This window comes from Dysidea avara, chromosome 4, assembly GCF_963678975.1.
Source record: "Dysidea avara chromosome 4, odDysAvar1.4, whole genome shotgun sequence".
In the NCBI taxonomy this organism is placed as follows: Eukaryota; Metazoa; Porifera; class Demospongiae; order Dictyoceratida; family Dysideidae; genus Dysidea; species Dysidea avara.
Window position 1 is genome coordinate 956196 of NC_089275.1, and position 24833 is coordinate 981028.

The following is a 24833-nucleotide window of genomic DNA, read 5'->3' on the forward strand; positions in this document are numbered from 1 at the left end:
CAGATATACTAGTGGACATTCACCCTAACTTGCATGGTAATGTGAGGTATAGTCTGAAGTAGGGATTGAATGTCCACTAGTTTAGGAAACCTTGACAACACTACTTGCACATGCATGCTTGCAATATAGCTAGCTATATGCCCCCAATACTGCGGCCTTTTGTCTTTGACCAAATGACCATCATAGACTCTCACCTACTGTTACACCCAAAATTCCTTTGTTCCTGAGTCCCCCAATCATAGTCAGTTGTCACTTTCCTTACCAACCCATTATAAATGGCCACCCTTCTGAAATCCTAGACTCTAACCCATATAAATACAATTTCAAACACTCTTATAATTAGGTCTAGGATTTAAGACTACATACATTACGAACTGTAGCTATCTCCAAAGTTATGGAATAATGAAATTAGGGGTAGTGGGAAAAAAGGGATATGCGGGCAGGGATGAGAAACAATTAATCAAGTTTTTCTGGCATTTATAAATGAGTACAAGAGGAGAGAGAGCTAACTAGGAGATACCACTATAACTCATGGAGAGGATGAAGCAAGTTTCAAACTTCTGTCCAAGCTTTATACAAGGCAGAGCCTTCTACTACTGGGTTAAGAATGAGATGAGAGTCACATCATTCAGTATCACATGTAAAGTACCCAGACATTTTCTGAGGAGTACTAATGAATTATTGTGTTAAAAGGCAGACCTCTTGTGATATAGAACTTAGGATCAACTAATGCCGTCCTGCTAAGGGAGATGTTGGAACAAACATTCAATTGTTGAAGAGAATGTTGCAAGTGATGGCCAGATTATAGGTGTTGTGTCCATAATAAGTTCCATTATCCTCTCTAATCTTGTTTTGGAGTGACACTTATCATCAAATAAATAGCATTAAAATTGTATATTTAAAAATGAAGTAGGGATCTATGCAAGTGAAATAAGAGATGAATGATGGTATTACAGCATAGCCCAGTGGGAAAGTCCCTATTTTGGCATTGAACAAAATAATTGTTATAGCTAATGTGCCTAAGTAGGGACTTTCCTACAAAGCTACCATCATTCTTCTCTTGTTGCTTTGTTGTAGCACAGCTAGTTAGTGTAACTTGTGACTGTTCTATTAGAGTATCACACATAACTGTTGTATTAGAGTATCTTGAGCTGCCAGACCAACAAGGGGTGAGGTCTTCTTGCTACTGTTAAGTAAATAGCTAGATTATTAAGAGGTGTGGTATTGCAATATAGTCATGTGCCTATAGTTCTACCATTATATCATGACACACACAACTACCATAACTATGTTAAGTGCTTAGCACAAATCAAGAAATACAAACAGCAAAAAATTGTTCAGTTACAAAGCACATACACACACAACAGCTAGTAGACAATTGACATGTTCTCAACACTACAAACTGTCTTTAGCAAACGATTAGTCCCAAATATCTGGAAGACATGGTAACGACTGTGTGCATCGTAAGAATAAATATATCAATTGTGACTGTACAATATAAATATAATACCACAATCACATTTTTATTACAGTTTGGAAAATATTGGTTTCTTCTTCTCGACCATTGCCTTTATTGCTGTGGTGAGGTCTTCTGATTGGAGCATTGCCATGTTCCATAGTGCCTGGAGGGAAGGGGAGGAGCTAATGACACTGCAAACCTAACTAGCCAATCACATTACACAGAAACCTGTTCTACCTAGCTGGAGGGATTTACAACTGTATACAAAGGAATCTCAATGGGTCCTGTGATAAATTAGTGAGGTGTCTTGCATAAACGAGTGTGCACACTTAAAAATGGGACCATGGACTAGTGAGTGTTCTAATGCTCTCTAAGGGATACTTTGGGACCTTAACTAAGTGTCTGGATTATGTAGGTGTCCTCAAGTGTCCACATTAACAGGATCCAATGTAATATGGACACCTTGGCATCGACCAATAGTGTATAGACATTCCTTTATAATGGAACAAGGTCACGTTTTCTTTTCAGAGGAAAAAAATGTGTATAGAGGCATACTTGTTTGGATCACAATCTCTTTGTCCTCATTAGGAGGTTTATTGTGTCCTAAATGTTTGTTTCACTACACATCAAAGGTTTGACCCCATCATAATTATTACCCTACACAATTTAACAGGCCACTAAACCATCTTGTAATGTCTACACTAGCCCAAACAAACACCCTGGAGTAATTAATTAATAAAATATGTTCAATTACAATAACTGAACAACTGGTAGCTATTATTACATAATTAGCTAAAAATAGTTAATTGAATGTTGTTTGTAACTTTAGTTATGAATTAACTGCATGCCGAGGTGTCTGGTGTTTAGAATTAGCATAACATCAACTTGTTTAAAAGACGTTATCAAGTTGTTACTGTTTATTACATCATCTTTACTTCATCTTCTGGGGCAGAGATAAAAATCAATTCTCCCGTGGAAAAGAAAATTGATCCTTGGACAAGTGGAAGAAGTCAAGTATGTATAGTGTGCATTTTCATCTGGTGCTGTTTACTACATCCCACCCACAACCTTGTATTGAGGTTGTTAACACTATTCAAATTAAAGCAGCACACCATACCACATGGTCCAGTGATTCCTCCACAGTGTGGTCCCGAGAGTACACCAGATTGTGTTTGGTGCTTGCTATGGCAATCGGACTCTTAGATGCTATCAGGGCCGCCATTGCCATGGCAGCAGAGAATAACTCCTCCTTGTTTGGGTACAGTCGGCTAACAACAAACATGTTACCATGATAACCACACAATGACAACTACACAAAAGGAGTTTATTGAAAGAAATGATACTTAAAATCCAGTCACTTATAAAGGTACTTGGCAGTATTGGTGAAGTAAAAGCAAGTTCAAAAGTGACTACAAAAGCGGCCATAAGTGCTTCTGATAAGTTGCTAATTTCGAGACTAGCTGACTATAAGGATGGGCAATTATTCAATTATCGTGATAATCGTGATTATTTTATTGGAAATAATCAACATCGTGTACTTTTCATTGACTAGTGATAATCGAAATCAGCAATTATCATGCAATAATTGTGGTTATTTGTAAATTTTCAATGTAATTTAACCATTCAATTAGCAATTCATGATGTGTAATTTAGTGTTTTTCATCACAAGAATTGAGTTGACAATAATCGTGATATTTGTTCATGACAATAATCGTATAGCAAAATATCAGTATCACCCATCACTAGCTCACTAACTAACTAACTGCTTGTCTGCCCAATAATGCCTTCAGGCAAGCATAATTTGAGAACCACCATAAGGCTATGGACCTGATTTTTTCACTGTTGGACATCGCTTCAGCCCAACTGGTGCCTTTTGGCACACCGCAGTATGTACAATCAACTTATGTTTATTTTCACTGAGAATGATTCATGATAGGACATATGCTGACTAGCTATCACATATATCAAATTGTCCATATTTTCCGTAGTGCCTGGACTGATTCAAGAGGTATTTCTAATACTTTTCTTCATCTGTAATCCTGTGTAATAGTAACCCTGTGTAATAGTAACCCTGTGTAATAGTAACCCTGTGTAATAGTAACCCTGTGTAATGGGCTGAACATGGCTCAATATGAAGTGTAATGGCCCAGAGTAATTGATTGTAGGGGAATGTGTTCAGACACAAAATTAATTTAACATGTCTGATGTCATTCTATCTTTTGATGTAGTATGGGTGGGTTTATTATTATGTAATTAAAAACAAACAAGGAGAAGGAAATATTAGAACTTTAAAATGATCAAAGAAAAAAAAGTTGTGAAACAAGGGAATAGCCAAAACACAGTGAAACAAGGGAATAGCCAAAACACAGTGAAACAAGGGAATAGCCAAAACATAGTGAAATAAGAGAGGTTGTGTATACCAACAGATACGTGGACTTTTAATGGCCTAGCTACTTTGTTCTACAGACTGGATTCCCGGACTGAGCTGGAAACAGCTTTTAAACAATAATCCAGGTATTATCCATCTCTTGCAACACTGGAGACACCACTATTGAGCTACAACTGCTGATACTGCTCTTTCTTACAAGTCATATGACACTAGCGCATGCACTAATTAATTAAAATACACTTACGATGTGTACCTGCAGTGAAAAAGTGTGATAGATATTTCCCTTTGTTGCTTCAGTACTTAACACTAGCTAGTGTTAGGGCAGTAGTGATGAGCCAGTTTATTTGCATAGCCCCATCACTCGCCTAGTGGTGCCACCTAGCTACCTGCTAAGAATAATTACCTACTAGCTCATCTCTACAGCTGTAACACTAGCTAGTGCTAAAGCAACAAAGGAAAACATCTACATCAATAACCTCTATCACACTATATCACTGCCAGTACACATGTATCGTAAGTGTATTCTAATTGATTAGTGCATGTGCTAGTTTCATGACTTGTAAGGAAGAGCAGTACCAGCAGTTGCAGCTCGATAGTGGTGTCTCCAGTGTTGCAAGAGATGGATAATGCCTGGATTATTGTTTAAAAGCTGTTTCCAGCTCAGTCCACGAGTCCAGTCAGCGAGTCCAGTCCGTGAGTCCATTCTGTGGAATAAAGTAGACCACCCTAATTTAGTCATGGACATACCCTGAAATATAGGGATTAAATGTCCACTAGTATATCTGCAGGCATAGACAACCTCTCTTGTTTCACTACTTTTTAACTATACCCAGTATTGGTTAGGCCCAAACAAGCCTTCAGACCGACCTGAAACATGTTCAACAAGCTGCAATGAAATTTTACTGAAACAAACTGGAGTAGTGCACGACAGTAAAACAATGAGCCCTATCCGAAATTATGTCATAAATAAAAATGGCATTGTAAAGGGGAGGGGGACGACACGTGCACTGACTCTATGGAGAAATTGTGTAATTTGACGAATATCTTCGTCCACGACGAAGAAAGTGTATCTTTAGGGACAGGTATGAATGTACTACGCCATAAGACATACAATGATACCTTTATTGCATTACTTGATAGCGGTGGAAACGCATAGCAGCTTTGTGAAGGATTGCGTTGTTGGCGATTCTACGAGTGACGTTGAAGAACAAGATGTTGATGACTGTAATGATGATATGCAGGGCGACCTGAGCGCAGGATACAGCTGTGAGGAGCCTCAGGAAGGTGATATTTTGATGCTTTGCAATGATGACATCCCCGGTTCGTCTCTGAATGGAAAGAATCCCATACAACTGAACATACCACAGTTGAAAAGATGGCTTGCGTGCCGTGGTGCTCCAGTTTCTGGTAAAAAACCAGAACTGATTGAAAGGTAAGTAATTATAAAACTTCAAATCCTGTTCTGAATCAGTGCATCATTTTTTTTGGCTGTATAGCTATAGTTGGATTTTATGAGAAGAATTTTATTTACGAATTTCACAGATTGGCAGCTATTTACATAAATTTATCCCCTTGAAATGTGTAGCTTGATAAAAATTTCATTGTTGGCTGTGAAGTTTTGGAAGGTGGCAATCTGCAAAATATTTCCCCCTTGAAAAAACCCACAATACTTTATGTAGTAGTACTATGGTGGTAGGTAACTAGCCAAAATCGTTTATGAAAGATAGAAATTGACTGCCCATATTTCATCTTTCGAGACAAAACTCAGTTCATTTCTCCATAAAGTGCATTTTTATAACAACTTCTCAATCATCAACTTTCAACCTGCACAAATTTCATGCAATATTTCATCTTTCAGAAATGATTTCAGAAGTGATCTATGAAATTTCAGATTGTTCCCTACCCCTCAATTTATACACATCCCTTCAATGCTTCAATTTATGTTCAATTTTGTATTTGTATGTAGAGTTTAGTGTTACATTAACTATGGCTGGGACCAGTATCTTGTTGATCCTGATAAAGGAGCCAACATTCGACGTAAACTGGCTGCTGCTCAGCATCCAAAGTGTCTGACTTCAAGGTTGTTGTGTTCTTTTCCAAGTGAAGATGATCCACAGTGGACAAACAGACTATACAAAATACCTGAAGTTTCAATCAGCACAATATATGATTTCTTGGTGGATCGGAAAATCTTGTTGAAGCGTGTGAGTTATTTGGGGTCTGTGATAAGCAAGCAGAAGAGATACAAAGTCACACTAAAGGGGATTCTACAGGTCTAGAAATGGTTGATGTTCCTGAAGATAAAAGTGAAGTAAGACCTCACCCACCAAGTGATGTGTATGTACCTGTGGAGTATACAAGTATGGGTCTTCATGTTTTTTGCAGCTTTTGGATAGTGAACCATCACCAAGAGAAACCCATTTGGATGAAATTAAAACAGAAAGGCTTTCACGGGCTGCTGCACAAAGAAATCATTTCAAGAAAAGTTATCTTCAGTCCAGGGGAAACATGTTGGGCAGGACCACAGTTATGCACGTAGCAGTGCTGTTACTGATGTTGCTGAACCTGAAGTACGCTACAGAAGTGACACAGCCGGATCTTGTCACTGAACTCTACACTAATCATGTAGTAGTGAACTCAGACTGCCTAGCCGAGCTGGAAGAGAGCACAAGCAGTCAATCAGCCTCGGAACTATGGTTTGAGGCCAGGAAGTTTAGAATTACTGCTTCCATTATGAAGGAGGTGTGACATAGGAAGAGCACTACAGGCTTTATTCGGACTAAACCGTCTCAGGCACAAGTTTCAACAGCAGCCATATTGTATGGAAAGCAACATGAAAATGAGGCTATCCTATCTTATGCGTGTTTCAAGAAAGGTCAACAAATTACTGTTGAAGTAAACAAGTGTGGCTTGATAATAGATCCAGCTGATTCCTGGCTTGCAGCAAGTCCAGATGGGATAGTTTTGGACCCCACAGAGCAGGAGCATCAAAGAGGGTGCTTAGAATTGAAGTGCTCATATGTTTGTGAAAAGCTGACAATTACTGATGTCTGCCGAAAATTTCCAGCATTTTGTTTGGTTGAGCATGAAGGCTTGATATGTTTATCTGAATCACACAAGTATTTTACCAAATACAAACACAGATGCATGTTTCCCAACATTTGTGGTGTGACTTTGTAGTTTGGTGCTCACATCACATTTTTGTGCAGCGCATTTGCTACAATGCTGCTTTCATGAGTGAGTGTTTACTCAAGGCCAAAAATTTCTAATTTTTGCCATTACTTGCTCCATATGTGATCATCAAGAATTCTGACCAAGCCATCAATAAAATGGCTCAAGACAGCAGAGACACTGAAACAGCCCGAGACATTGAGTCAAACCTACAAACCAGAGTACCTGAGAGAGTAGTGCTACTACTGAGTCAGTTGTCAAGATAGCGGCTTGTACAACATTGTTACCTTGTCCTGCAATGTCTTCTGATAAGTTAAGTTCAAGCAAATCTGTTGACACACACGATGTTCAAATAATTGGAGAAACCAAAGCCAGCACAGTGTCCATACAAACTGTTTAGCAGCAGCTAAATACAGTATCAGAAAACATCCCATAAAAGGAGCCGGAAACTGTTTATATCATTCAGTTGCACACCAGGCCGGCCTAGTTACCCAACTCAGTCAGGGTGACAAATACATCAGCCAGCAGCTAAGAAAGGTAGCACTATCAACCATGTTGAACCACGCTGATGTACGCAAGGAAAGTGGACTTACAGTACATCAGTGGAAGCAAAAACGGCAGGATATAGTTAAATCAGGCGCTTGGGGAGGTGATACAGAGCTAAGGTGCTAGCAATAGGCATACGATGGGATATTGTTGTTCTAACTGCTCAGACCAATCATGGTTCTGCTTTTGCTCACAAGTTCATACACCAGCCTCCCCCTGTACCCAAGATGAGAGGAGGCGTCTTCATTCCCCTTTCTGCTAGTGAGCTGTGTATGCAATGGAATACGATAAAAACACCTCCACTTTTAATAGTATATAATAGACAAAACCATTTTTGATTCTACTGTACGTTTGTAAATAACAATAATCTGATATAGTGAACAATGCATTTTTATCTGATGTTAATTTCACATGTTATACAATAGTTTAAGCTCACCAGAGGTAGACTGAAGTTTGATAGCATACAACAAACATAAATAATTTCATTAATGGAGTCCCACATTGTAGAGGGCAATGTACTCTTCAGTATATGAAACTCCTTCGTACATCCAATGGCTCTTTCAACATGGATGCGTAAATGTGCTATCTTTTTAGTTAAAATAACGTCACTTTCTGGCATTTGAGTATTTCCAGCCAGAAAAAAGGGGCTACGTTTAATTGAACACCTAACAATGCAAGCAAATCTTGAATCTGGAAACCTTTGTCAGCCATTATTTCAACACCCAGCTCCAGGTTTTCTAAAAGGCCACTGAGTTCCACTAATTTTCTGCCCGATATAAAACCTTCGTAGCATTTTGAAACAAACGACATTACACCACTGTGATTGATTTTTATTAAAACTTTGACAGTGTTCTTGTTCTTATAGGCAGAAAATGTACTGGCCTGAGATAAAAGGGATGATGGATGCAAATCAGTTGCATCAACTATTATCCGTGTGTTTGGATATTCTTTTTAAAAACTTTCCGGCATGTACTATGTAACGATGTGCCAAAAAGGAAACTTCTCAATCCCTTTAAATGTGTGGTAAAGAAGATGTGGCCATAATCCGAGAAACAGTGGCCTGTGATATCCCAAACCTATGGGCAAGATCCAGTTCTAAAAGCCCGAGTTGAAGCCTTACTAAGGTAAGGAAAAACTGTTTCAACATGGATAATTTGCAAGGTCGACCACGTTTGCTTTTGTCATAGTTCTTCTTGCAATTATTTCCATCCCACTGATGCATTACAGCAGCATCAGATTCTAACAGTGTTTCATAGAAAGCCAACTGAGTAGTAGCATAATCTGGAAACCTGTGTAAATCTTAACCAATTCTTCCTTTTCCTAAATACTTTCTAAATGGAGAAGTGATTTTGCAAGAGACTTTTTGGTTGAATCTAATTCTGCTTGTAGTTGGGTAACTCTCAGCCTTAGCATTTGAAGTTCATCGACAATGTCACATGAATTCAGTGGGTCTTCATAGTCTGCAAAGTCATTGTTCACACCCACAACTTCTTCATCTGAACGCTGGATTCCACTCTTCAAATAATTGACATCCTTGTGTTGTTTTGCTGAACAAGCCATTTTAGAAGTTACGGTTATGCGTTCATGGAATCTACTCTATGGGAATATTGATGGAACAGCAGTTGGCTTTAAACGGGGTTTAATTGATGGACAATCTAACAGCATAACAAAATTATCAGAGGTAAAATGTTGTGAACAAACCCCCTGGTGTTTTTATTAACAGCAAAGTTTGGGCCTGGATCTCGTCTAATCTTAGCAATCCACACTTTCCCTCTCTCAGTGTCTAAGCTTGGGAAGCAATGAAATGAGAGTGTTGGTAATCCTAGCCTTTTTCTTTCAGCATTTTGTGCACTTGAAATTCGACACAATGGAACACAACATTACTTTCCACGCCACAGTTTTACACCTGGTGGTAAAATGTAGTCCTTGCTCAATCTTTACAGTACATACTTCTAAAAATACACAAAAGAACTAGCTACTATGACCCAATAAGCAACATTTATATACCTTCAACAGTGCTATCGAAATCGCTTTCGTTATGCATAGAATCATCTGCCTGAAACTCATCAGAGCTGTATCCTGTGCTCAGGTAGCTGTGAATCAAGACACATGGTAGTGTGTCGTGCGGCCCAAGAAGCCGGCACGCAACACCCATGAGTATATTGACAGGTAGAAAGAAAACACAGTTTTTGCACCTCCGTAGCTCTGTGCTGCCTTGATGAAACAAGACAATTTTTGCTGTGGAATTCCCTCCAACTTTAGTACTCCACACTGTTAAAACTTAGGTGCTACCATGACACCTATGATTTTCTAAAAATCAAGGGGGTGTTGTTGCAACACCCTTGAAAATAATTACCACCATAAGAGGTTTATAGTCACACTTGTTGGGTGTTACCATTTTGTAAACACCCTTAATTGTTCATTGGAAACCCTAAACAGAGGTCTAACACCTCATGATAGGGTGTAATGTACATGTAATCGCATACAGTTACTAACACTGTTAGAAGTGTGGCAGAAACACTTGACTGCAATTTATTTATGGGCCAAGTGATTTATCGGCCCCCATGACAACAGCACCTGCCCTGAATTATCATGCAAGATGAACACCTGCAGTTTCAAGTGAAATATAATAGTAGCTATTAACAGTATCAGATTTTACAAAACTGATACAAATTGCACATCAGACAAAATCAAATACCAGAGTATTGCCATACTACCATACTAGTTCATGGTTTTAAGCTCAAACTACTTGACGCTGGCTTTAATGGTGCAGGTGGTGTGAAAAGTTTAATGGAAATTTCTGGCCTTGGTAAGGTTGACTGTCTTGGGTTGACAGGAATTGGTGGATGGCCTATTTTAGTTGCCCAACATAATCATTATTATTCTGTGTTGATAATTGCTTTTGCTGCATATATACCAGGCACTTAGGAGCCAGCACAGCTCTGTAACCTCATGCATGTCTGGATTTCAATTGCAGTCTTTATTTCCCACTCCTCTACAGCCCACCTTCCACTCCTTTGTGAGCAGCTGTGATTCTACCTCCACTACAAAAAAAGTGTCATGTGTATGCGATATGCTCCAAACATGTTGTACATAGTGTGAACTCCTGTGGTGTATGTGATGTGTAGGAGATGATAGTTCAAATTTGCCTCATTAAATAGCAAATGTGAACTATTATCTCCTACATATTACTTACCCCACCTAAGTACATTTCATGCATATCACATTTAGTCGCTGACAGCACTTGTGGACTGTGCTGTAAACAGCCCCTGAACACCAATCAAGACATTATCTAATTCATCACATATGCACATATATGCATTTTACTGTAGTGAGCTAGCTAGCTAGCTCACTCATTAAAGTTATCTGATTTTCTTTCTTATTTGGCAGGAGTACTACAAGTATCTGAAAGGTAATAAATTGATGTATCTCTGGTGTAATTTCATATGTGTGCTTTGGCAATTTTAAATCTAAACCATTTATCTCAAAAAAATATGTGACCGGATTTGACAAAACAAGGCTTCTACACACATCCAATTTTCTGACTTTAACCAGCTGTAACTTGACTACTCAGCAATCTATTGGCCTAACATTTGCACAAAGTCCTTCCATAGCATAGTAAAATACCAGTTCAAAATTGGAAACTAATGGCATACTCCTACATAATGAATGAGTTATGGTACTTCAAAGTCATAAAGTGGATGTGCGTGTAAGCCTTATTTTGTCAAATTCGGTCATTAATATGGATTGGTTTTCCAAACAATAGCTGCATAAATGCTTTTACATTGTGCTAAAGGAAATTTGTTTACTATGCATGATGTGCTGCACTTCTGTATAATTATGATAATCAATACAACTATATTTCATTGATGAGGTGTAATGGGAACACCCTTTGCACCTACAAGGGTGTTTCTGTGAATGAAATCCCACAATTAAAAGTTTCTTTGGTAGTTACGTTATAAGTACAAATTGCAACTTACATATAAAGTGTAGAAAGACAAGCAAGTAAGTGTACTTGTAATCATGTTGAATTACTGTATTTCACAGGTCATAATATGTGTTTCCTAAATATATCATCAATGAAAATGAAGGTACAGGAGGAGATCCACCCCCACAAAAGTGTTGGAAATTAACAGTATACCCCACCACACACCCTGGACTTACACCCCTTGTAGCACTTTTACACTCTGGTGTTATATTTCTTGCAGCACCTTAGCACTCTTCTTTCACACCCTCTAAGTGTCACCACAGCACCCTTTTCTAACACCTGAAAGGAGTTGTTTTTAAACATGCAACTGGACACCCCTAAAGGTGCTTTTGGTACACCTGAATTTTAACAGTGCACATACCAAATTTGAGTGAAATCGCTTCAAGCGCTCCCGAGATATGCGACTTCAAAATTGGCTTAGTTTCTTCGTTTTTCTTCTTATTTTGCTTCCTCTTTTCGCACACTTACAAAAACTGCCATAAAACGTGAACGCATTATCCGATTGCCTTGAAATTTGGCACACAGAAGGGGGTATAAAGGTGCATCTCGGTACCACCTTTGGCTGGAATACAATAAACAGGCAAAGAGTTATGAGTGATCATCCATGAAAAATAACACTAATGTGTTGTCATGCCTACAGGGTAAACCGTTTACAGGAAGAAGCTGAAAATTGGTGGGTGAATACGTAGGTTAACTATTGAACCTCAAACCTTTTGTGGTTTGAAAGAAATCGAGCTGAAAATCACGAAGATACAACGAAAAAACAAACAGTGTGTAACAATTATGCAATCGAGATTAGTTAATAAAAAACAACTACTTGTCACGCCTACCAGAAAAACTGCTTGGAGTAATGCTTTGAAAATCACTGTACAGATGGAGTAATCATCTTAGAAAGGCTCTTCAACGGTGTACAAGAATCAGACTTAAAGACACAGAGTTATAACATGAAATCCAACATGGTGTAACCAAGTGCGAGATCGAAATACTCTAATAGAGCGGTCATTCTAATAGAGCAGTCACCCTGAAGAGAATTGAAGAGATCAGCTAGAAAAAGTAACCTGTATAGAGATCAGCTACAAACAAATCACCCTGTAGAGAGTTCAGCTACAAGCAATTCACCCTGTAGAAAGATCAGCTAGAAGAAGTTACCTTGTAGAGTTCAGCGACGAAAAGATCACCCTGTAGAGAGTTCAGCTAGAATAAGTCACCTTGCAGAGAGTTCAGCTACAACCATGTAGAGAGTTCAGCTGCAAACAAATCACCCTGTAGAGAATTCAGCTACAAACAAATTGCCCTGTAGAGAGATCAGCTAGAAGTTACCTTGTAGAGAGTTCAGCTACAAAGAAACCATCATGTAGAGAGTTCAGCTGGACCTGTAGAGAGTTCAGCTGCACCTGTAGAGCTCAGCTACAAACAACTGTAGAGAGATCAGCTAGGAGAAGTTACCTTGTAGAGAGTTCAGTTACAAAGAAACCTCCATGTAGAAAGTTCTGTAATAAATATATGTATTATATATATATAATTTGTACATTTACTGATAAAATCAGAAATAGTTAAAGTATTTAAAATCTGCTTAATGTTTTTCTTCTTCCTGTGGTAAAGAAAAAAAGATAGGCTAAAAAATTCCCAAAGCCGGCCTATTTGGGATATACAAATACAAAAAGAAGTGAAATCTAATCCAAAACAGCCAAGCTGTAAAAAAGAGTGCGGCCTTCAAAAAGGATATGGTGAAAAAAGATGTGAAATCCAAGGTGATGGCCAAGAAATGGCTGTGATGATAGGTTAATGGTAAAAATTTTAATAACGACAATTCAGGTGAATTTAAGGTTACGGGATAGTGAGCGACTGTCAAACAAAAATTTTATTACGTAATTAAGGCGGGCTTGGTGTTGTTGTGTTTTGTATCAGCTGGTAACAGGCTTAAATTGTTGGGAGAATAATAGCGTGCTGACTGGACAGTTACAAGGTACAAGAAAACACACGTAACAGTACAAGATAACATAGATACAACCATAGATTATATAGTCGTTACCCGGGATATGAAACGGAGTACTTCGCTTTTGACACTCCGTGTTGTTGAGGCGCTTAACTACAATGCACAGGTGATGGCAAACTTCTAAATGACTCGCTAAAAGAACTATTTGAAGGTGAGCTAAGATAAAAATAAGGTAGTTATTACCAAGCTACATTCTTTATCCTCGTTTTTTTTATCCAATTTATAGCACAGCTACCAGTGGTCAAACGTTAATAGCCGCTAGACCTTACAGAAAACTAGGAGAAATTCTGGCAAGTATTCTGGTGACTCAGTCACCGGAATTCATGGCACTTATAAGCACCTTCCCGAGCAGATGTATAACGGCATGAGAGGAGCATGATCTGGCTACTGTAGTTGCTGTATGAAAGCATATGGCACTATCTATGCCGGCACGCATTCCGGACTAACTGGTCTTCGCACTTCAGTGACTGCTCCTGGGGCTGATGGGTTTTGTGTCGTACAAGACATAGACGACATTCGAATCTGTGACATTACAAGAACAAATCTAAGGAACAGTAAGACGATGTCCTATGCTACATGCGATGCTACACCCATATCATGTGAATGAACACCTGAAAAGTGGAAGAGGTAGTTACAGTAGTTTATACAAATGGAGTGTGCGATAATCGAGATGGTACTGTTTCATATCCCTGATAAAGATATAGTCTGTGTCACTGTGTAATCACCATTAACTAAGACAATGCAACCAGATTTGCCTGAACAACAGGCATGAATGTAACATCTGCTAAAGAATTGGTGTAGCTGTGCGAAACCGTAGAGTGGGGGTGTTTATTATCTATGGTGAAGCATATGGTGACATCATTTGTCGCTTGCTTCATCTAGAGTGTACCGGATTGCATTCATTTCCAACCAACCTCTGCAATTAAGCCTTTTCACAAGGTACTGGTGGAAAATGTATTGTACCAGAGATGCGATTAATGACATGATCAAACGATTGATGCCGCATGGTCATGGATGCAACCTCATAAATGGAATACCTCTGAGATTCACTAGTGGTAGATAGACATGCAAAGTTTCTTGAATGAATGACTGAACTCCAAGTGGCTGATGTAAAAATAATTTGAAGGACAGTCATATTTTATTACATTTTTCTACATACAGTGTGTTATATCACAATTATTGTGCTACAATTACATATACAACATGAGTACTTCCATTTTACTGCTAGATGTGCATGTGGTCAACTGACTACTGATTTACAAGTTGTGTTTCACAGTAAACGTTGGTATATGATGTACATGCAGATTTGAACAGCATATATATTATCACGTGGCCAGGTTGTACATGATGGCACTCTGTAGATAACAGTGGAGACTACCATTAGCCTGACCATTAAAAAGTACAGCATCACCACTGACAACATATAGTGCTATCGTATTATGATGTCAGGTATGTGTCATCTAATGTGCTGTCTAGGGAAGTGTAATCAAAAAATTTCATCACTTGCCGAAGTCAGATATATATGATGAGATCCACTAAAACTGTTGAATGGCTCTCAAAAATGCAACTAGACAATCTAAAGTTTAGAAGACAAAGGCAACCTGGCTGCTCTATTAAAAGCAGCTGAATTGATGTTTCACATCTTTTGTAGTGCTAAATCACCTTCAGTAGTTACCGGCCAAAGCAGGCAGCTACCTCCATTGCTTCAGTGGTAGCTACACAACCTTCCTTTATTGGAATGGCAGGTTGTTTCTACTAAATGTATCTGTATAACAAGTTAGTGTAATAAATACAACACATATAGAAGTGTAAAAATACATCACACATAATGAGTGAATTCTGTGAGTCATAGAAACAATCACCAGTAACACAACACTTTATTATATGGCTCATCTCAAACTATAACAACAGTAGACAACTTTCAATATAAAAATTATTGAATTAGTACCAGCAGTTCACCTTGGCAGGTCCACAAAAATTTCTTGTTGCTATTAACAACTCTTACAAACAGCAGTCCACAACCTGACGTACCAGGATGAAATCAATAATATAACCAGTTATTATTAATCTTGGGTGAGTTCTTTACTGTAGAAAAGCATCGAACTATCTAAATAGAAGCGTTATTGCAATGAATTTGGTACACAAAAATAGGCATGATCCGCTTCGCCCCAATTTCTCATAAATTCCATAGAAACGTCAAAACACGGCCGAATTTACCGCTTCTTTTTAGCAGCATGGTCTTTCAGTTACTTAAACTCACTTTTAAACGAACAAACAATGGAGTAGAGTCGGTAGTTTTGCTTCACCATCAAGCAAGAACGAGGAGCGCATAGAAATAATTAACAACACGGATGTGGAATTTGGAATGTATTGTTGCTATTGGAGTGCGCGGTTACGTTTCATATCCCGGGTAACGACTATACAATCTATGATACAACACACTTAGCAACTGGCGCACCTGTAAGCGCATGCGTAGTTTTGCTGACTAATGGCAATATTTTCCTGAACCAAAAATCAGGACTGTCAAACTAGTTGTTAACATTTTGTATAAACAGACTACTAGTCTGGCTTCTTGTCTAGGTCCTGACGGAGCCATTTGTTAGAAATAATGTTTCTAGTGCTTGTGATTAGGGCTAAAACGAATATACCGAATATTCGAATTCGTATTCGATTCGACTTCGTTCGAAGGAATTATTGAATTCGAAACATCGAAATTACAGTAAAGATGGCGGACACTAGTAATGAGGAATCTTTGTCAGTCTCTACAACATCAGACACTGGACTAGAGATGTACCAATAATCGGATTGGTGATCGCGATCGGTTGCTGATTTGCCTTCCATATTCAGTAATAATGGGCACAAACGCTCTATGAATCTATTAGTTTGCATGGCCAGCTATCAAAAGCCTTTTTGCTCGCTACAAACAAACAGAAAGCCTCTCTACAGTGACACTATTCTATAAAACGCTAAGTTACGAGAAGCCATACAACTGCGCGTGTAAGTACTGCTATTAGTGTTAAAGTATTCTTACCCAGAACAGTAGCTGTTAGCTGCACTTTAAGAATAAAAAACTACATTACAGGAAAACTAATTATAAAGTGATCACCTGTGTATTACAGCCATCTTGGTAACTAATCAAAATACGGAGTAATCCGGACAAGGGAGCATGTATCATAGTAAAATATTTTTGGTGCCTAATTGTCTGGGTTGTGTAATAGAGGCCACACCACCATAAGCAATATAGTAAAGTTACATCACTTCTCTTTACTCAATGCCACATATACATCATGTAGTAGCTACACCTGTAGTTCTATTTGATTTACGAATATACAATAATTTAATCGGTATATAATCAGTATCAGCTCTTTTAGGTACAAATTAATCTGATATCAATACAGCTGAAAAATCTTTATCGGTACACCTCTAGTAGCTACATCATCAGACACTTTTACTTCATTTCAAAAGCTGCCTATATACTGTATCAAATTTTAATGATGTTTTACAATTGAATACAAATAATAAGAAATAACACATACACACTGTATAAGAGTATTACACTATATATAGAATATTCTATTATTCGTTCTTGACTAAAAATATTCGTTCTCTTTCATTTAGAATATTCGTTTTAGCCCTACTTGTGATATCAATTTAGAAATTAATTTTGTGACCACAATGTCTTGCTTTAGGCCATATTGTAGTCATATTTCAGCAACTATACACATTATTCACAAATCCTCTTGTCAGTCCCTCACAAGTGATGTTCTTCAAACCTTAGAATTGTTAGTAAGTTCTCATGGTTCTTCATTGGTCTGATTTTTGGTTCATAGTTTTCACTGTTTGGCATGGGGACAACTCATGTTTCCATAACAACATTTGAATTCCATGTCGATTTACGAGAAGTTAAGAATGCATAAATATTTGATAACAAAAATCAAACCCCTAATCATGAAAAATGATCGATAGTGTACATGTGGGGTTTACAGTATCCCGTAACCTTAATGCCAAGAGCAAGCGGCACCAAAATTCACCTGAATTGTTGTTATTAAAATTTTTACCATTAACCTACCATCACAGCCATTTCTTGGCCGCCACCTTGAATTTCACTTCTTTTTTCACCATAGCCTTTTCGAGGGCCGCACTTTTTTTTACAGCTTGGCTGTTTCGGATTAGATACCATCATTACCATCATCAACATCTTGTTTTTCAACGTCACTCGCAGAATTTCCGCCAACGCATTCCTTCACAAAGTTGTTGTGCGTTTTCACCGCTATCAAGTAGTGCAATAAAGGTATCGTTGTATGTCTTATGGCGTAGTACATTCATACCTGTCCCTAAAGGTCCACTTTCTTCGTTGTGGACGAAGATATTCGTCAAATCACACAATTTCTCCATAGTCAGTGCACGTGCCCCCCTCCTTTACGACACCATTTTTATTTATGACATAATTTCGGATAAGGCTCATGAAAGAAGTGTTACATCCCTAGATCTGTAATGCTACCCAATTAGTGATCATTAGTGATTGTGTGTTGTGGTTTTGTGCTATAATAAAGTTGAACCCCCGGCTTTTATCTCAGTACAAAATGTGTCTCAACAGTGCTTACCTGACATATCCCATTTCTATGGCTTCTTTACCATCAAACTTCCTTCCTGTTAGTGCAAGTTCCCTTGACAAGCTATCATGTGATCCAGTGACATCACAACATTACCATGACAACACCGTACCTGTCATTGCCGATCACTTTAGGAAATCTTTGAAGTGTACCCAAGTCAGCAGCCATGCCGAGGTCTATCTCTTTGATCTGGAACCAGGTGTCATGACAACACAGTCTGATGTCACATGCACTGATCATGTCCACACCTGTTGTCATAACAACATATAAACAACAAACAATACAACATACAGTATACATAGGAATCATTGTGACAATATTTTCCACATCAGTAATGGATCATGAAGGTTTGGGCTTTTCGAGCCAAAAATATCACCTAAAATCATTATTCCTCCTCACCAAGGCATAGAGCTTATACACATACATACTTCTCATTGTAAGATGTTAGAATGAAAACTACAACTAGTAAAAGTTACTCATGGTAACCAGGTTTCAAGTATATTTACTGTACAGTATATACTGCTATACAGTTGAGACAGGTGACTGGTACTGCATTGGTTTCACTTTGGGCTTGCGTTGTAAACCATGAGAACATAATTAAAAAATTTGAAATTTTCAACTAGAGTAGGGACCATAGCACATCGATAAAAAGTACTGAAACAAGTTGGAGTAGTGCACGATATTAAATCACAGTAAAACAATAAGAAGTGTTATATCCCTACTGTGCTCATGATAACAGAAATGCACAGTAGGGATATAACACTTCTTATTGTTTTACTGTGATTTAATATCATGGACTACTCCAACTTGTTTCAGTACTTTTATCGATGTGCTATGGTCCCTACTCTATTTGAAAATTTCAAATTTTTCTGTGTACTTGTTTGTTAACTTTTTTTTATAAATAATTATTATGACTGGTGAACCCATGTATACTGCATCTGAAATGGTACTGCGCACCCCAATTATCGTCTGAAAAGTGAAGTAACCATTACACTTCATTGTCAGCTTTGTTCAACACGTTACACAGCATTTTGAATCAAGAACTGTTTGAAAAGCACCTCTGCTATCAAAATAGCCACTATGACAAATACGGACGATTTCCATTATGAAGGGAAGCCATCACGTGCTATCGCCAAATTGACACATTTCACTGTCAGCAAAGATGAATGGGACACAAAGGAGGACACTGGTAAGTCCATGAAGAATGCATTGTACGTACTGCGGTATGCCAAAAGGCACCTGTTGGGCTGAAGTGACGTCGAACAGTGAAAAAATCAAGTCCGTAGCCTTAGCCGTTATCGAGTTACGTTTGTCTGAAGGCATCAGTCAGTCAGTTACTCAGTCAGTCACTAGAAAATTCCGTAGCAACTTGTTGAAAGTGTTTTAGGTCAATCTGAAAGCTTGTTTAGGCTTAGTTTTACGTAACCAATACTGCCTCATTGTTGTCAGGGGAAATTGAGGCTGTTTTTTGGGTGATACTATTTCGTGGGCCACGCCTACTCCTTTGTGGTCCCTACTATACAGTTACTATCGTACTGTATGATGGCCACATTGCTTTCCAGCAAATTACAGTCAGGGAATACATTTAGTTGCAACTTTCATTGTTACTGGATTCATTGCAGAGACACTTCTTGTACTTTTCTTTGTCATCTTATAATGGGTGGAACAAAACTGATAATGGAGACCGAGAGTGGCACTTGATTAGACAGTGGACATTGGATGACCTGCAGTTTGAATCCTGGGGTTGGGAGAGTATTTTTCATTTCTTTGGCTCATTTTCTGTTTCACCTTATCACATTAGCTCATTATAATGAAGCAGACCGGACCTTATCATTCAGTAATTAATTGTCAGGGCTTGTGCTCAATCCCTAATTTAATTTTTTAAAGGGTCTGACAGCATTCTTCTATTTGATGTGGTTTGTTATGGTTCACCAGTAATGAGTTATGTTACTACAAAGAGTAAACAAACAAGTGTAAGGAAAAATTAAGAATTTTACATTTGAGTAGATCATAGATAAAACAAGAGAGATCATCTGCAGCTATACTAGTGGACATTTAATCCTTACTTTGGTCATATCACAGGATGTATATGACTGAAGTATACTAGCATAGAATCTATTAGCTGTTATAATGAGGTGTCCACTGTAATGAGAATAGATGGTAGGGACTATGGTATAGTGTAGACTAGAGATGCAACAATACATTGATACAGTATATCGTCTATCATATTGTTTTAAGACAATATTGCTGCATTGATACAAGGTCAAACAGTATTGATATATTGTGTATCGTGATATATTGACTCACTTATTTCCCTTTAAAAATGACATAGACCATTGTTTAGACTCCACTTTGTATCGTGTAATATATCGCTGTATTGTGATATACCAGAGGCAATATATTAATAACTGCACGTCTACACACTGTATCGTTGCAACTCTAGTACAGTGTACGTAGTTTGTTAATGGAGACTCCATTGTATGCCTGTATGTTCTATTAGAATATATAGTGACACAATTAGACCTCTGAAATCAGGACACCTCACTAATAAGGACACCTTGATAATCAGGACACTTGTCCATGGTCCCATTTAGACAATGAAGGTAGTGTGAAGTGAACAGGGAGTTAATCATGGTTCTGAAGTATCTGGCATACATCCACAATACACTCCAATAGAACAGTCATTACTCACCTCCACCCACACAGGCTCCGTGTACAGCAGCTATCACTGGTACCCTACACCTCTCAATAACACTGAAGGATTCCTGGTAGTCTTGTATCAGCTTCTTCACTTTTAGAGAGTTTCTACCCATTTCACCAGAAGCTGCACTAAACACATCCCCAGGGTCAGTCAAGTCCAAACCTGGAACAATGACAACAAAGAGTGGATGAACCTCTAAAACTTCCATCCTTGGAAATTCCCCACTATACAGTGTTATGTCTCAAACTGTACAACAAATAAAACTGCAGCAAAGTAAAGCAAATAATCCTACTAGCACTTTCTGATTTTACGTTTTGCATTCTTAGTACACATATCCATGTCTTGGTCTAACCTTTTTATACACAATACTGGTGGAACAATAATATACAGATACACAAAAGGATCACATAAAATATTAGCTCTTTAATTTAAATAACAAGTCCCTCACAGATTTCAAGGCCATTTAGAGAAACCATAGACAAATTTAACAGCCATATTTTACTGGGGCACGAAACTAGCCTAGAACAGGTGGAATCTTTTTGTTTTGGGTATAAAGAGGCAAGTACAATTCTTTGTAAAAGTCAAAGGCTTCTTATTGAATTTAATTTGACCAAGGATGAAGATTGGAATACAGGATAATAAGTATTCTCACAAGCACAACCAGTTGTTGTTTTTTTCCCGTGTGCATGGGTGTTCTGGTAACATTGCCACTTTTTTGTCAACACTGCCAACATTCTGGCAGAGCCAATCAGCACATAAATGATGCAACATCACTCGGGATAGAACAAGGAAACATGACAATTCCGATTCTGCTTGGGGAAAATGTCATGAAATAATGTTGTACCTGCCAACATCTTGGTGATTGTTACCAGATATTTCGCACACACGCATGTACACACATACACTTTATCGGCCTGTCTGTTGACAGTAACAGGGTCCTGGTTCCAAAGAACTGAACCTGGCACAATCTTAGCTTGAGCAGTAATTCTGGTGCTGGGTGAGATCCCTTTTGTGATGGAACATTCTGCCACATCCACAATAGAACTCTGTTTATTTTGGTGGATGTATTTTCTGGCGGTTGAACACAGTGAATTAGACAGAAAATAAGCTCCCACGTGAATACCGTATGTGGTTGCGTCACGTCCCCACGTGACGCATGGTATATAAGGGTGGGATAGGGTGCATTAATTCATTCTACGCCACGTGTGTAATACAGGTTGGCTCCCACCCACCCTCCCTAATTTCCTTAGCTGTATTCTAGATAAAATGGACATGAAGTGGATTGGATTTACTGAACTGTATACATTTTACAATTTGCATACACTGGTGGAGTGGAGCTGTTTAGGGTTTTTCCCTGGTGGTTAAAAAAAAAAAAAAAAAAATGGACACCATCAGGTTTTTTTTCCCAGGGCTGCTTGGGCTGAGTAGTTCTAAATTTTTTTGTTAAGTTTATTATTAGTTTGCTAGCCCCCACTCTACCATTCAAGCTGTTTCATTGTATTGCTGGTGATTTATGGTGCTTGTGTGTGTATGTGTGTCATTGTAATCAGTATTAATAGCCAACCACTTTGGTGGCGCAACCCCATGTGGTCATGAGGAAAAGGGTGTAGTATGCATGGGTATAAGGGTGTATGGTATGTGGTCAGGGTATGATGTGGGAGAGGAGGCTGACCGGAACAGTACTTACGATGTATGGTTAAATCTCCAAAGCGATTAAAAGTTCTCCCACAACAACAGACTACAGAGCCAGTGACCACAGTGGGACTCCTAGCAACTCCTTCGGACGAAATGGTTTGGCACAAATTTTGCTACCTTGAACAATCCTGGGCTACCTCATACCAACTGAAAGCATCCAACCCCATCCTCTGAACATCCCTCAAAACTACATCTCTCCATCGCAGCTTAGGTCCATGAAATGGTCTAGTAGTCAAAAGTTCTCCAAACAGCATCTGCTTAGGTAAACGATCATCACCCATCCTCGCCACATGACCCAATCAGCGTAGACGATGCTGCCCCAGTAACACAACAACTCCATCAGTCATTACAAATTCCACAGCCAACTGCTCAGAAGAGATGCACTTCCCCCACTGTTAAAGCCGAGAAACCCCTAACATCCCCCTTACACAACAATTGTGAAACACCTCAATTCTTCTTGTTTGATCTGCCTTCATAGCTCAGGTACTGGAATCTCTCCACCAAATTTACAGCTCCCCCCTCCACAGTGATTGGAGACAACACAGAAGCATCAGCCCCAATTCTTGCTACCACACCCTTGGACTTGGTCAGGCTTACTATCAAACCCCAGCCTATCGCTACACAAACAAAAGAAAAGGCAACTTCTTCAAATCCTTCATGTATTGAGGCATAAAGTGCAGCATTATCAGCAAACTTAGATGGATTGTACCAAACGAAACTTGGCTGTATGATCTCCAACTAACTTCTGTCCATGGGAATAAAGAAGACACACCAGTATGAGAACACTGTTGACGCCAATCCTCAAAGACTGTACAGAAATACAAGTTAAAAAGCAATTGTACATCCCTGCCATACACCATTGCACACCTCACAACTGTCAGACCTGTTACCCTTGACACAAATTGCAGCCCTCATACCCTTGTGAAAAGACTGAACAACAGATAACAGTGCAGGAGGGACTCCAAACTAAGTACCCGCCACAAAGCCATTCTAGGAACTGAGTAATATGCCTTCTTGATCGATAAAGAGTGTGAAAAGAAGACAAGTGTGCTCCCTAGCCTTCTCCACAAGTTGCCTTGCAACAAAGATCATGTCGACACAGCTATGCTCTTGCTGAAATCCACACTGGGAATCAGGTGACACACTCTCAGCAACAAGCTGCAATTTCTATTTCTACCAAGCAGCTTACCAGCAGCATCTGACAGACTGATTGCACGCCAATTATCACACACCTTCAAGTCCCTCTGGGACCACTAGAGCATCTCTCCATTCATCAAACACACAAACCTCTCTCCAGACTTTCCTAAACAAATTCAGCAAAGCCCGGTGGAGGACTGGGCCACCAAATACTAACATTTCTGGAATTATCCTTGATGTACCACCAGCTTTCTTCAACTGCGCCTTACTCAATGCATTCTCAAAGGAGGGACACACACACACACACACACACACACACACACACACACACATACTTAAAATGGCTGTACTTGTGATATTGGTGTGCCACTCCCTTGTACACATATCTATTGATTCCTACTCCTGTTACCGTTCACATCAGTTTTTACCAAATTTTAATTGTAGAACATATGAATGCTCTGTTTCATGATAAAAAGAAGACACAAGTGTGAAGACAAATAAACATAGCAGGAAGGTACTAAAGGGTTGCAGTCCCTCCACTTATATAGTCTTGGCACTTTCAAGATCTCTAATAGAGTAATCATATCCTCAAATAAAACAGTCAAGTGTATTACAGGTAATAATAATCTCCCACCCACAATATTTTTTACGCACTACGACATGACAGGAAACAAGCAACAAACAATAATGCCAACACATCAGTCAGTTTCATTGTATGTGGTCAAGTGTATATGTTCTACAGCTACTACACTGGCTTGTACCTGCTGAGAAATTCTTTCCAGCTCCAGACAACACGATGGCACGACAGTCAGGATTGCTATCGAGTTCAGTGAAACACTCTACGGATTCCCTGCAATGTTGACGTGTTATCAGCACCATTATTAACAAACTGGTCACCTCCAGAATGTCTTGTTCATAGCATTGCTCTTCTCTGGCCTGTTAATAGTGACCTTGAACACGTGAGCGTTGTCCTGGGCTTGCTCCACAGCCAGTGTCTGATAATGTGCCATCCCGTATACACGTTGCAATTCTCGTAGCTAATACTGCACGAAACGAGTAAACAGTTAATGTTGTCCGGTTAATGTTTTGTCCGAGGTTTTGTCTCACTCTATAATCACGTGCAAGTGACAGTTTAGAA

At 38.8% G+C, this 24833-nt stretch overlaps 1 protein-coding gene across 1 annotated transcript; it reads right to left on the reverse strand.

Moving 5' to 3' along the window:
• Positions 1 to 1309: 1309 nt before the first annotated feature.
• On the reverse strand, positions 1310 to 24833 carry LOC136254597 (delta(3,5)-Delta(2,4)-dienoyl-CoA isomerase, mitochondrial-like). Its single transcript, XM_066047345.1, has 7 exons — positions 24593 to 24833; positions 24457 to 24545; positions 20855 to 21025; positions 18275 to 18410; positions 18154 to 18225; positions 2577 to 2727; positions 1310 to 1622 (listed from the first exon to the last, which is right to left on the reverse strand). The coding sequence occupies exons 1-7, from the start codon at positions 24703 to 24705 to the stop codon at positions 1527 to 1529; spliced, it is 828 nt and encodes a 275-aa protein (XP_065903417.1). The 5' UTR covers positions 24706 to 24833; the 3' UTR covers positions 1310 to 1526.